General features: G+C 40.0%; 1 protein-coding gene across 1 annotated transcript in view; it reads right to left on the bottom strand.

Moving 5' to 3' along the window:
- The window catches only part of LOC310867054 (uncharacterized protein), a 39,381-nt gene extending 27,129 nt beyond the window's left edge, over window positions 1–12,252 (bottom strand). Inside the window, exons 1-8 of the mRNA XM_083776847.1 lie at window positions 12,205–12,252; window positions 10,253–10,355; window positions 7,203–7,297; window positions 6,948–7,061; window positions 5,138–5,251; window positions 3,672–3,785; window positions 2,221–2,334; window positions 763–876 (exon numbers count right to left, since the gene is read on the bottom strand). Of these exons, the coding sequence (XP_083632973.1) occupies window positions 763–876; window positions 2,221–2,334; window positions 3,672–3,785; window positions 5,138–5,251; window positions 6,948–7,061; window positions 7,203–7,279 (647 nt within the window). The 5' untranslated portion in view covers window positions 7,280–7,297; window positions 10,253–10,355; window positions 12,205–12,252. The remainder of the gene's footprint in view (window positions 1–762; window positions 877–2,220; window positions 2,335–3,671; window positions 3,786–5,137; window positions 5,252–6,947; window positions 7,062–7,202; window positions 7,298–10,252; window positions 10,356–12,204) is intronic.
- Window positions 12,253–12,532: the final 280 nt, after the last annotated feature.

Genomic DNA, 12,532 nt, shown 5'->3' with positions numbered 1-12,532 from the left:
GGAAAGCTGTTTCTGACACACAAGTCCAAGGAGTGTTTTTCATGCAAAACTAATGCTTGGAATGGATTCAGAATCATGAAAACCCCCTAGTTTGACCCCTAGTGTGGCCAACTGGCCATAGACCCCCTAGTTTGGCCATAGACCCCCTAGTGTGGACATAGACCCTCTAGTTTGGCCATAGCCACTTGCCCAAATATGCCCTAATGTGCTGACCTCATCACATTTGTGATGACGGCTATGGCCATGTTTAGCCCATGGAGTGTTTTTCGTGCTAAACTAACATGAAAACACCCTAGTTTGACACGTCACATGCTACTTAAAGCATAATGAAATTGAAAACATTTTGCCTTATAATGGTTGTATGGCACCCCAACTTTCAGCAGCTGTCAAAAATTCCCCTAGGGTGGTTGAATAGAAACCAATGTGGGATATGTTAGTAGACACCTTTACAAACACATTGGTGACTATAGATATGTTAGTAGACACCTTTACAAACACATTGGTGACTATAGATATGTTAGTAGACACCTTTACAAACACATTGGTGACTATAGATATGTTAGTAGACACCTTTACAAACACATTGGTGAAGAAAGTTCTTGGTAAGAAATGTATTCCCAGATTTTATTAATATCCCCTGACTAAATGCTGTGTACGGCACACACACACACACACACACACACACACACACACACACACACACACACACACACTTGCTGTTCGTCATACTTTATAGTGTTGTGAACAGGAGGATTGACATACTGTGTGTGTGGAGGTCCAGGTTCATTACTGAAGTTAGGAGGTTCTCCTTTAGACAGGTCACTCTTCATAGACAGAAGGCTGGGTGTTGGAGACCCTGCTCTGTGGTACAGACTTCTGGAATCATAGAAACGAAGACCATTTATTCAATATGTGTATAATATGTGAATAACTTAAGGAGCGTCATTTTTTATTTCATTATTAATAAAAACAGAAGTACCGGAAAAGACGCGCTGATATTGGCCAGTAGTCACTTTTGTGAGTTCAAAATGTATAATTGCTTTATGGAAAGCTGTTTGACACACAAGTCCAAGGAGTGTTTTTCATGCAAAACTAATGCTTGGAATGGATTCAGAATCATGAAAACCCCCTAGTTTGACCCCTAGTGTGGCCAACTGGCCATAGACCCCCTAGTTTGGCCATAGCCACTTGCCCAAATATGCCCTAATGTGCTGACCGTCACATGCTACTTAAAGCATAATGAAATTGAAAACATTTTGTCTTATAATGGTTGTATGGCACCCCAACTTTCAGCAGCTGTCAAAAATTCCCCTACAATTTACAATTTAGGCATTTAGCAGACGCTCTTAATCCAGAGCGATTTACATTAAGCAAGAACAAAAAAGCATGGGAATACATCACATAAAAACATTTATCATGAAACATGCGTAAGCTAAGAAAGTAACAGTGGAATATCTATATAATGAAACTATACATATAAACTATACATCTATAGTACTATGCTATACATGTACTATGACGTGCTATGACTACATACAATGCAATTATAGTGCTGTCTACATAACATGCTATAAGTCTGTATCAAATGCTATCCAAGTCTACAGAAATGCTATCTAAGGGGGTGGGGTAAGTGCTATGGGCCATGATGGAGTCTGAAAAGGTGGGTTTTCAGACTACGGCGGAAGATTGTGAGTGATGCTGCAGTTCTGACTGCACCCCTAGGGTGGTTGAATAGAAACCAATGTGGGATATGTTAGTAGACACCTTTACAAACACATTGGTGACTATAGATATGTTAGTAGACACCTTTACAAACACATTGGTGACTATAGATATGTTAGTAGACACCTTTACAAACACATTGGTGACTATAGATATGTTAGTAGACACGTTTACAAACACATTGGTGACTATAGATATGTTAGTAGACACCTTTACAAACACATTGGTGACTATAGATATGTTAGTAGACACCTTTACAAACACATTGGTGAAGAAAATTCTTGGTAAGAAATGTATTCCCAGATTTTATTAATATCCCCCGACTAAATGCTGTGTACGGTGTACGGCGCACACACACACACACACACACACACACACACACACACACACACACACACACACACACGGGCTGTAAGTGCATCATAGCAATTTTCCATTAATCTACGTCGTTGCTGTTCGTCATACTTTATAGTGTTGTGAACAGGAGGATTGACATACTGTGTGTGTGGAGGTCCAGGTTCATTACTGAAGTTAGGAGGTTCTCCTTTAGACAGGTCACTCTTCATAGACAGAAGGCTGGGTGTTGGAGACCCTGCTCTGTGGTACAGACTTCTGGAATCATAGAAACGAAGAAGACCATTTATTCAATATGTGTATAATATGTGAATAACTTAAGGAGCGTCATTTTTTATTTCATTATTAATAAAAACAGAAGTACCGGAAAAGACGCGCTGATATTGGCCAGTAGTCACTTTTGTGAGTTCAAAATGTATAATTGCTTTATGGAAAGCTGTTTCTGACACACTAAGTCCAATGAGTGTTTTTCATGCAAAACTAATGCTTGGAATGGATTCAGAATCATGAAAACCCCCTAGTTTGACCCCTAGTGTGGCCAACTTGCCATAGACCCCCTAGTTTGGCCATAGCCACTTGCCCAAATATGCCCTAATGTGCTGACCTCATCACATTTGTGATGACGGCTATGGCCATGTTTAGCCCATGGAGTGTTTTTCGTGCTAAACTAACATGAAAACACCCTAGTTTGACACGTCACATGCTACTTAAAGCATAATGAAATTGAAAACATTTTGCCTTATAATGGTTGTATGGCACCCCAACTTTCAGCAGCTGTCAAAAATTCCCCTAGGGTGGTTGAATAGAAACCAATGTGGGATATGTTAGTAGACACCTTTACAAACACATTGGTGACTATAGATATGTTAGTAGACACCTTTACAAACACATTGGTGACTATAGATATGTTAGTAGACACCTTTACAAACACATTGGTGACTATAGATATGTTAGTAGACACCTTTACAAACACATTGGTGACTATAGATATGTTAGTAGACACCTTTACAAACACATTGGTGACTATAGATATGTTAGTAGACACAAACACATTGGTGACTATAGATATGTTAGTAGACACCTTTAAAAACACATTGGTGACTATAGATATGTTAGTAGACACCTTTACAAACACATTGGTGACTATAGATATGTTAGTAGACACCTTTACAAACACATTGGTGACTATAGATATGTTAGTAGACACCTTTACAAACACATTGGTGACTATAGATATGTTAGTAGACACCTTTACAAACACATTGGTGACTATAGATATGTTAGTAGACACCTTTACAAACACATTGGTGACTATAGATATGTTAGTAGACACCTTTACAAACACATTGGTGACTATAGATATGTTAGTAGACACCTTTACAAACACATTGGTGGAGAAAATTCTTGGTAAGAAGTGTATTCCCAGATTTTATTAATATCCCCTGACTAAATGCTGTGTACGGCGTACGGCACACACCCACCCACCCACCCACACCCACACACACACAGTAAGTCCATCATAGCAATTTTCCATTAATCTACATCGTTGCTGTTGGTCATACTTTATAGTGTTATGAATAGGAGGATTGACATACTGTGTGTGTGGAGGTCCAGGTTCATTACTGAAGTTAGGAGGTTCTCCTTTAGACAGGTCACTCTTCATAGACAGAAGGCTGGGTGTTGGAGACCCTGCTCTGTGGTACAGACTTCTGGAATCATAGAAACGAAGAAGACCATTTATTCAATATGTGTATAATATGTGAATAACTTAAGGAGCGTATTTTTTTATTTCATTATTAATAAAAACAGAAGTACCGGAAAAGACTCGCCGATATTGGCCAGTAGTCACTTTTGTGAGTTCAAAATGTATAATTGCTTTATGGAAAGCTGTTTCTGACACACAAGTCCAAGGAGTGTTTTTCATGCAAAACTAATGCTTGGAATGGATTCAGAATCATGAAAACCCCCTAGTGTGGCCAACTGGCCATAGACCCCCTAGTTTGGCCATAGACCCCCTAGTTTGGACATAGACCCCCTAGTTTGGCCATAGACCCCCTAGTTTGGACATAGACCCCCTAGTGTGGCCATAGACCCCCTAGTTTGGCCATAGCCACTTGCCCAAATATGCCCTAATGTGCTGACCTCATCACATTTGTGATGACGGCTATGGCCATGTTTAGCCCATGGAGTGTTTTTTGTGCTAAACTAACATGAAAACACCCTAGTTTGACACGTCACATGCTACTTAAAGCATAATGAAATTGAAAACATTTTGCCTTATAATGGTTGTATGGCACCCCAACTTTCAGCAGCTGTCAAAAATTCCCCTAGGGTGGTTGAATAGAAACCAATGTGGGATATGTTAGTAGACACCTTTACACACACCTTGGTGACTATAGATATGTTAGTAGACACCTTTACAAACACATTGGTGACTATAGATATGTTAGTAGACACCTTTACAAACACATTGGTGACTATAGATATGTTAGTAGACACCTTTACAAACACATTGGTGACTATAGATATGTTAGTAGACACCTTTACACACATTGGTGACTATAGATATGTTAGTAGACACCTTTACAAACACATTGGTGACTATAGATATGTTAGTAGACACCTTTACAAACACATTGGTGACTATAGATATGTTAGTAGACACCTTTACAAACACATTGGTGACTATAGATATGTTAGTAGACACCTTTACAAACACATTGGTGACTATAGATATGTTAGTAGACACCTTTACAAACACATTGGTGACTATAGATATGTTAGTAGACACCTTTACAAACACATTGGTGACTATAGATATGTTAGTAGACACCTTTACAAACACATTGGTGACTATAGATATGTTAGTAGACACCTTTACAAACACATTGGTGAAGAAAATTCTTGGTAAGAAATGTATTCCCAGATTTTATTAATATCCCCTGACTAAATGCTGTGTACGGCGTACGGCACACACACACACACACACACACACACACACACACACCATCGTTGCTGTTTGTCATACTTTATAGTGTTGTGAACAGGAGGATTGACATACTGTGTGTGTGGAGGTCCAGGTTCATTACTGAAGTTAGGAGGTTCTCCTTTAGACACGTCACTCTTCATAGACAGAAGGCTGGGTGTTGGAGACCCTGCTCTGTGGTACAGACTTCTGGAATCATAGAAACGAAGAAACCCATTTATTCAATATGTGTACAATATGTGAATTAACGTAAGGAGCGTAATTTTTTATTTTATTATTAATAAAAAACAGAAGTACCGGAAAAGACGCGCTAATATTGGCCAGTAGTCACTTTTGTGAGTTCAAAATGTATAATTGCTTTATGGAAAGCAGTTTCTGGCACACAAGTCCAAGGAGTGTTTTTCATGCAAAACTAATGCTTGGAATGGATTCAGAATCATGAAAACCCCCTAATTTGACCCCTAGTGTGGCCAACTGGCCATAGACCCCCTAGTTTGGCCATAGCCACTTGCCCAAATATGCCCTAATGTGCTGACCGTCACATGCACCTTAAAGCATAATGAAATTGAAAACATTTTGCCTTATAATGGTTGTATGGCACCCCAACTTTCAGCAGCTGTCAAAAATTCCCCTACAATTTACAATTTAGGCATTTAGCAGACGCACTTAATCCAGAGCAATTTACATTAAGCAAGAACAAAAAAGCATGGGAATAGATCACATAAAAACATTTATCATGAAACATGCGTAAGCTAAGAAAGTAACAGTGGAATATCTATATAATGAAACTATACATATAAACTATACATCTATACTACTATGCTATACATATGTACTATGACGTGCTATGACTACATACAATGCAATTATAGTGCTGTCTACATAACATGCTATAAGTCTGTATCAAATGCTATCCAAGTCTACAGAAATGCTATCTAAGGGGGTAGGGTAAGTGCTATGGGCCATGATGGAGTCTGAAAAGGTGGGTTTTCAGACTACGGCGGAAGATTGGGAGTGATGCTGCAGTTCTGACTGCACCCCTAGGGTGGTTGAATAGAAACCAATGTGGGATATGTTAGTAGACACCTTTACAAACACATTGGTGACTATAGATATGTTAGTAGACACCTTTACAAAGACATTGGTGACTATAGATATGTTAGTAGACAACTTTACAAACACATTGGTGACTATAGATATGTTAGTAGACACCTTTACAAACACATTGGTGACTATAGATATGTTAGTAGACACCTTTACAAACACATTGGTGACTATAGATATGTTAGTAGACACCTTTACAAACACATTGGTGACTATAGATATGTTAGTAGACACCTTTACAAACACATTGGTGACTATAGATATGTTAGTAGACACCTTTACACACACATTGGTGACTCTATAGATATGTTAGTAGACACCTTTACAAACACATTGGTGACTATAGATATGTTAGTAGACACCTTTACAAACACATTGGTGACTCTATAGATATGTTAGTAGACAACTTTACAAACACATTGGTGACTATAGATATGTTAGTAGACACCTTTACACACACATTGGTGACTATAGATATGTTAGTAGACACCTTTACAAACACATTGGTGACTATAGATATGTTAGTAGACACCTTTACAAACACATTGGTGAAGAAAATTCTTGGTAAGAAATGTATTCCCAGATTTTATTAATATCCCCTGACTAAATGCTGTGTACGGCACCCACCCACACACACACACACCCACACCCCCACACACACCCCCACACACACACACACACACACACACACACAGTAAGTCCATCATAGAAATGTTCCATTGATCTACATCGTTGCTGTTGGTCATACTTTATAGTGTTGTGAACAGGAGGATTGACATACTGTGTGTGTGGAGGTCCAGGTTCATTACTGAAGTTAGGAGGTTCTCCTTTAGACAGGTCACTCTTCATAGACAGAAGGCTGGGTGTTGGAGACCCTGCTCTGTGGTACAGACTTCTGGAATCATAGAAACGAAGAAGACCATTTATTCAATATGTGAATAACTTAAGGATCGTCATTTTTTATTTTGTTATTAATACAAAAACAAAATGTAACCGTGATGTTTATAAGTAAAATCAAATAGCAGGATTAACATACTTTGTATGTGGAGACTCTGGTCTGTGGATGTGATGTTTGTCAGCTCCCTCCTCCTCTCTCTCCTCACACTGACTCATCTCTGGTCTTCAGGAAACCTGTCAAGATTACAGGCACGTGGCCCAGGCGGTGGCGTAACCGTCTGGGCACCCGACTGGTAATCCAGTCGCAGTGTGCCGCGGGTTCGACTCCCGAGCCCGACACGGCCTTTACTGCATGTCTTCCCCCATCTCTCTCCCGTTTCCTGTCAGCCTACTGTCTGTCCCTTCAAAAAACCAATAAAAGGCGTAAGCCGCAAAAAATATCTTAAAAAAAAAAAAAAAGATTACAGGCACGCACGCACGCATGCACACACACACACACACACACACTTTTTAACCATTTATTTATGTCAACACAAAGGAGATGCATCGAAGGACACAAATATTATTGGTGCAGTAGAGTTACTTTGACAAAATCATGGGATGTGTTTTCAAGATACAATAGACATGTCACTCAGCACTCTATGGGTAAAAGTAACAGTTTCTCCGGCATATATGGTGTTTTGCCTCCTTTTGGGGAATCCCAAGTTGTTGAACCCTATAACAACCAGTCTGTGGGTATAATGTCTAGTGAAACCCTCTAACAACCAGTCTGTGGGTATAATGTCCAGTGAAACCCTCTAACAACCAGTCTGTGGGTATAATGTCTAGTGAAACCCTCTAACAACCAGTCTGTGGGTATAATGTCTAGTGAAACCCTCTAACAACCAGTCTATGGGTATAATGTCTAGTGAAACCCTCTAACAACCAGTCTATGGGTATAATGTCTAGTGAAACCCTCTAACAACCAGTCTGTGGGTATAATGTCTAGTGAAACCCTCTAACAACCAGTCTATGGGTATAATGTCTAGTGAAACCCTCTAACAACCAGTCTGTGGGTATAATGTCTAGTGAAACCCTCTAACAACCAGTCTGTGGGTATAATGTGTAGTGAAACCCTCTATGCTGCCCTTACAACACGTGCCCATGTGTAGCTAGACAGCTAGTTAACAGTGTTCTGAGAGGCTTGACTTTGTAGAATTTACTGGGTCTCTGCAGGTAATTTTGTAAAACTGAAACAATACAGAAATACACAAACAAATTAATTAACACACAGGAAATATGTGTGAGTGTGTGAGTATGCATAGTTATTAGTAGGCTATTTGCACTGAACTAGGTACACAAGAAACACAGAAAATGGCTACTGCTACTGCAGCAGTAAACTAACATGCAGACCACAAGTGTTTACACAATTTCCAAACACATAATAACCAACTACAAAGGCATTCTGCAAAAATCACATTCTAAATTAAATATACTCTTTGAACCGATTAACTACAACTTCAAAGTACTTACAGACAATAATGTCCAAGGCAAAGCATTAAAGAATAATTATCAGCAGACCATGCACACAGCTCACTGTTCCGTGGTGAAATGCTGGCCCTACTGACTGAGTTTCGTTTTACTGGAAATGCTGGCCCTACTGAGTTTCGTTTCACTTTCTACTTCCACCACTGGAGGGCAGTAAAAACCTGTTACAATACAATTCAAAGGGCTTTATTGGCATGAGAAAACATTGCCAAAGCAGAAAGAACAATACAACAATACAGCAATACAATCAAAACAAAAATGATGTACAATACACTTCACCTTTTAACCTAACTTAATTAAATGACAGAATTATTAAACATTTACCAAACTGCCATTCCAAAGGCAGCACAGTAGTTTTTATTAGTTTTTTTAATGTATATTGAATGTATAATGTATATTTTTTGATTGGTTGACAAAATTGTCAGTATATTTAGTCTTAGTTTTAGTCATCATAGCTTAGTTTTCATTTAATTCTTGCCAGTGAAAAAAGGAAGTCGACGAACATTTCTCGTCAGTTTCAGTCGACGAAACTAAATCAACACTGGTTGTAGGTAGCCGTAGGAGCCCGTCCTATTGGCCAGGAGTGTGTGTAATGCAGAGCCTATTAGAATAGGTGCATGCAGGCCATGATGCGTCCTATTGGCCAGGGGTGTGTGTAATGCAGAGCCTATTAGAATAGGTGCATGCAGGCCATGATGCGTCCTATTGGCCAGGGGTGTGGGTAATGCAGAGCCTATTAGAACAGGTGCATGCAGGCCCGCGCCGGCCTAGCGGGCCGGGCACCTAGGCTGGTAATCCAGCCCGACAGCGAGGCGTGGGTTCGAGTCCCGATCCCAACGACCTTTGCTGCGTGTTACTCCCCATAATATGCTGTGAGTTACTGTCCTATCAATAAAGGCATACAAGCCCCGAAACATAAATCTTAAGAAAGAAAACAAGAGTAAATCCTTTGAATAAAATGTCCAGACTCCAGTTATGAATATTAATTCACCGCTTCATCTTATGAAATCTCATCTTTATTGTCCCACTGGGGACAAATTCACACCACAAAGATGGTATGCGTAGGACCCTGTGTGCAGTCAGTCATAACTAGATGTCATGCGTAGGACCCTGTGTGCAGTCAGTCATAACTAGATGTTATGTGTAGGACCCTGTGTGCAGTCAGTCATAACTAGATGTTATGCGTAGGACCCTGTGTGCAGTCAGTCATAACTAGATGTTATGCGTAGGACCCTGTGTGCAGTCAGTCATAACTAGATGTCATGCGTAGGACCCTGTGTGCAGTCAGTCATAACTAGATGTTATGTGTAGGACCCTGTGTGCAGTCAGTCATAACTAGATGTTATGCGTAGGACCCTGTGTGCAGTCAGTCATAACTAGATGTTATGCGTAGGACCCTGTGTGCAGTCAGTCATAACTAGATGTTATGCGTAGGACCCTGTGTGCAGTCAGTCATAACTAGATGTTATGCGTAGGACCCTGTGTGCAGTCAGTCATAACTAGATGTTATGCGTAGGACCCTGTGTGCAGTCAGTCATAACACATTACTGTTTATGTATCATAAAACCCCCCAAAGGCTCGCTCTGAACCTGAACAAACACTCATTAAAATAATAGTATGATGTAGACCTACAAGTCATCACATGTGTGTTTGAATCTTTACCTGTCATGAATCCTGTCCGCCCATGGTTCTGTACTGTACACCACCCTTGGTTCTGGTTCTGTACTGTAGACTTTGGACTGGATAATAAAATTACTTCTGTGTCCTGATTAGATAAACATACAGACAGAGAGAGGGACAGAGACAGAGAGAGGCAGAGAGAGGAGAGAGACAGAGAGAGACAGAGATAGGGACAGAGAGAGGAGAGAGACAGAGAGAAAGGGACAGAGAGAGACAGAGAGAGGAGAGAGACAGAGAGAGAGACAGAGACTATTAGATTATAACTAAAGAAAAAGATAAATGCATCACATATTAGAACGAACTCACACAATCACAACACAAACTAGAAACATATTTGGCTCTAAACAGAACAGTATACTGTGGCAGACTACCTAACCACAGTAACTGATACAAACCTGAGAAAGACTTTGACAATGTGCACGGACACGTCAGACAGACAGACAGACAGACAGACAGACAGACAGACAGACAGACAGACAGACAGACAGACAGACAGACAGACAGACAGACAGACAAAACAAATTTCCCAGAATTCCGAAGTATGACAGAGACGTCAGAAAGGGAGAAATTACCACTCCTTCTGGGGGAACAGAAACAATGAGCAGTTTTGGCTGCAAAATATCTCAATTCCTGTCACAAGTATTATTTTTTTTAAGTTAATTATGTTGTTGTTTGTCATATCTGTGATTGTGCTTTGGCAACACTTGTAAAATGTCATGCCAATAAAGCCTGTTGAAAATTGAGACACAGAGAGAGAGAGAGAGAGACAGAGAGAGAGAGAGAGAGAGAGACAGACAGACAGAAAGACAGACAAAAATGTCTGGGTTTCCGAGGCTACAGACAGAGACAGACAAGGAAAGAGAAGAGGTTGTCAAACTGGTTGGTTACCTGGTTCACACAAACAACTGATCATGACACGTCTACACAGAATGTTGATGGCGACAAGCCAAACGACGGTCCTTCACACATTGAGAACGGTTGTATCTGGTGTGTTGTGTCTTGTCTTACTATGCTAGATCTAGATAGCACAAAGTGAGAAGACTTGCTTTATAGCTAGATATTCACACTTTGTTGTGTATAGATAATGCTCATTTCAATGACATCTGTCTCTCTGTGCGTCTTACTGTGAGCACAGTTTATGTTTTCAGCACAGTTTTCTTTGCACAGCCAATGCCAGTTGTTACCACAAGGTGGAGCACTGCTCCCTCCCTTACCCATACCCACTTCTGTCAGGCTGTGATCAACTGTCTGCCAGTGAGTGTCTATGCTATTGATTTGAATTTACTTCTAAACAAGTTGTGATGGTGGGTTTAGGCTACTATGCTGAGCATTCAAATGACTGTCTCTCTCACTCACTGAATTAATTGAAATGCTAAAAATGGGCAATCTTCCCTGCAATAATTATCGTATTGTAATTTGTAACTTTATTTAACTGTTATTCCTTTTTTCATGTTTTTCAGTGTATTTGTATGTCATACATGTCTTTAATGTTAAGATTAATTGAAAATGGAGGATAATTCAACAGATAGAATGCCAAGGGGCTTGTCTTTGGTGTATAATACAAATTATTTTGCACCGTCACTAACTTAAACTCAGAAAAGAACATTTAACCTTTATTTATTGTCTTATAAAAAGGACAAAGTCTTCATTTTCAATGATGCTGAGATTACAGAAGACATAATACAAGTGCTAATAATATTGAAAATATTTAAGGCTATAGGTAGCTGTTGCTTAGTTTAGTATTAGAAAAATATTCAGAGATACATGAACCCCTACCATGAAATGTTCTATGAGCAGGCCAGGGTGTGGCTGTAAACAAGCATCTCGAGTTTAGTCCACTTCCCTGGGTAAACAAAGAACTTCGCTTTTCTTTGTAGGCTTATTGTTAACCACAGGTTAAGTGTAAACACAACATACTAACGGCATAAAAGTACCTTTTATATATACCTGTGTACACCTTGTTGAGCAGAGAAGAGCTGGGGAGCAGAGGGAAAATATCGCCCAAATGATCTTCTGACTGTTTGGGGCGATGGGGGGAAGGGAACGAGACACACTTCCTCGTTCCTCCCACACTAGAATTAAGCAATAAGCATTATGGCCCAATCCCAATCCACTCCCTTGCTGACTCAATGAGCCCTCACTGACTTAGCTGCGCGTTCATGTGAAGTCTGCGAGGGCTTGAGGGATGTCCCATTTGAAATCGGTAAGTCAGTGAGGGCTCAGCCCCGCCCCTTTATGTGCCCTTTGCCAAAGTAAGCGTCG

Source organism: Protomyctophum parallelum, assembly GCF_964188405.1.
Source record: "Protomyctophum parallelum genome assembly, chromosome: 11".
Classification (NCBI taxonomy): Eukaryota; Metazoa; Chordata; class Actinopteri; order Myctophiformes; family Myctophidae; genus Protomyctophum; species Protomyctophum parallelum.
This window is presented reverse-complemented; position numbering and strand designations above follow the sequence as displayed.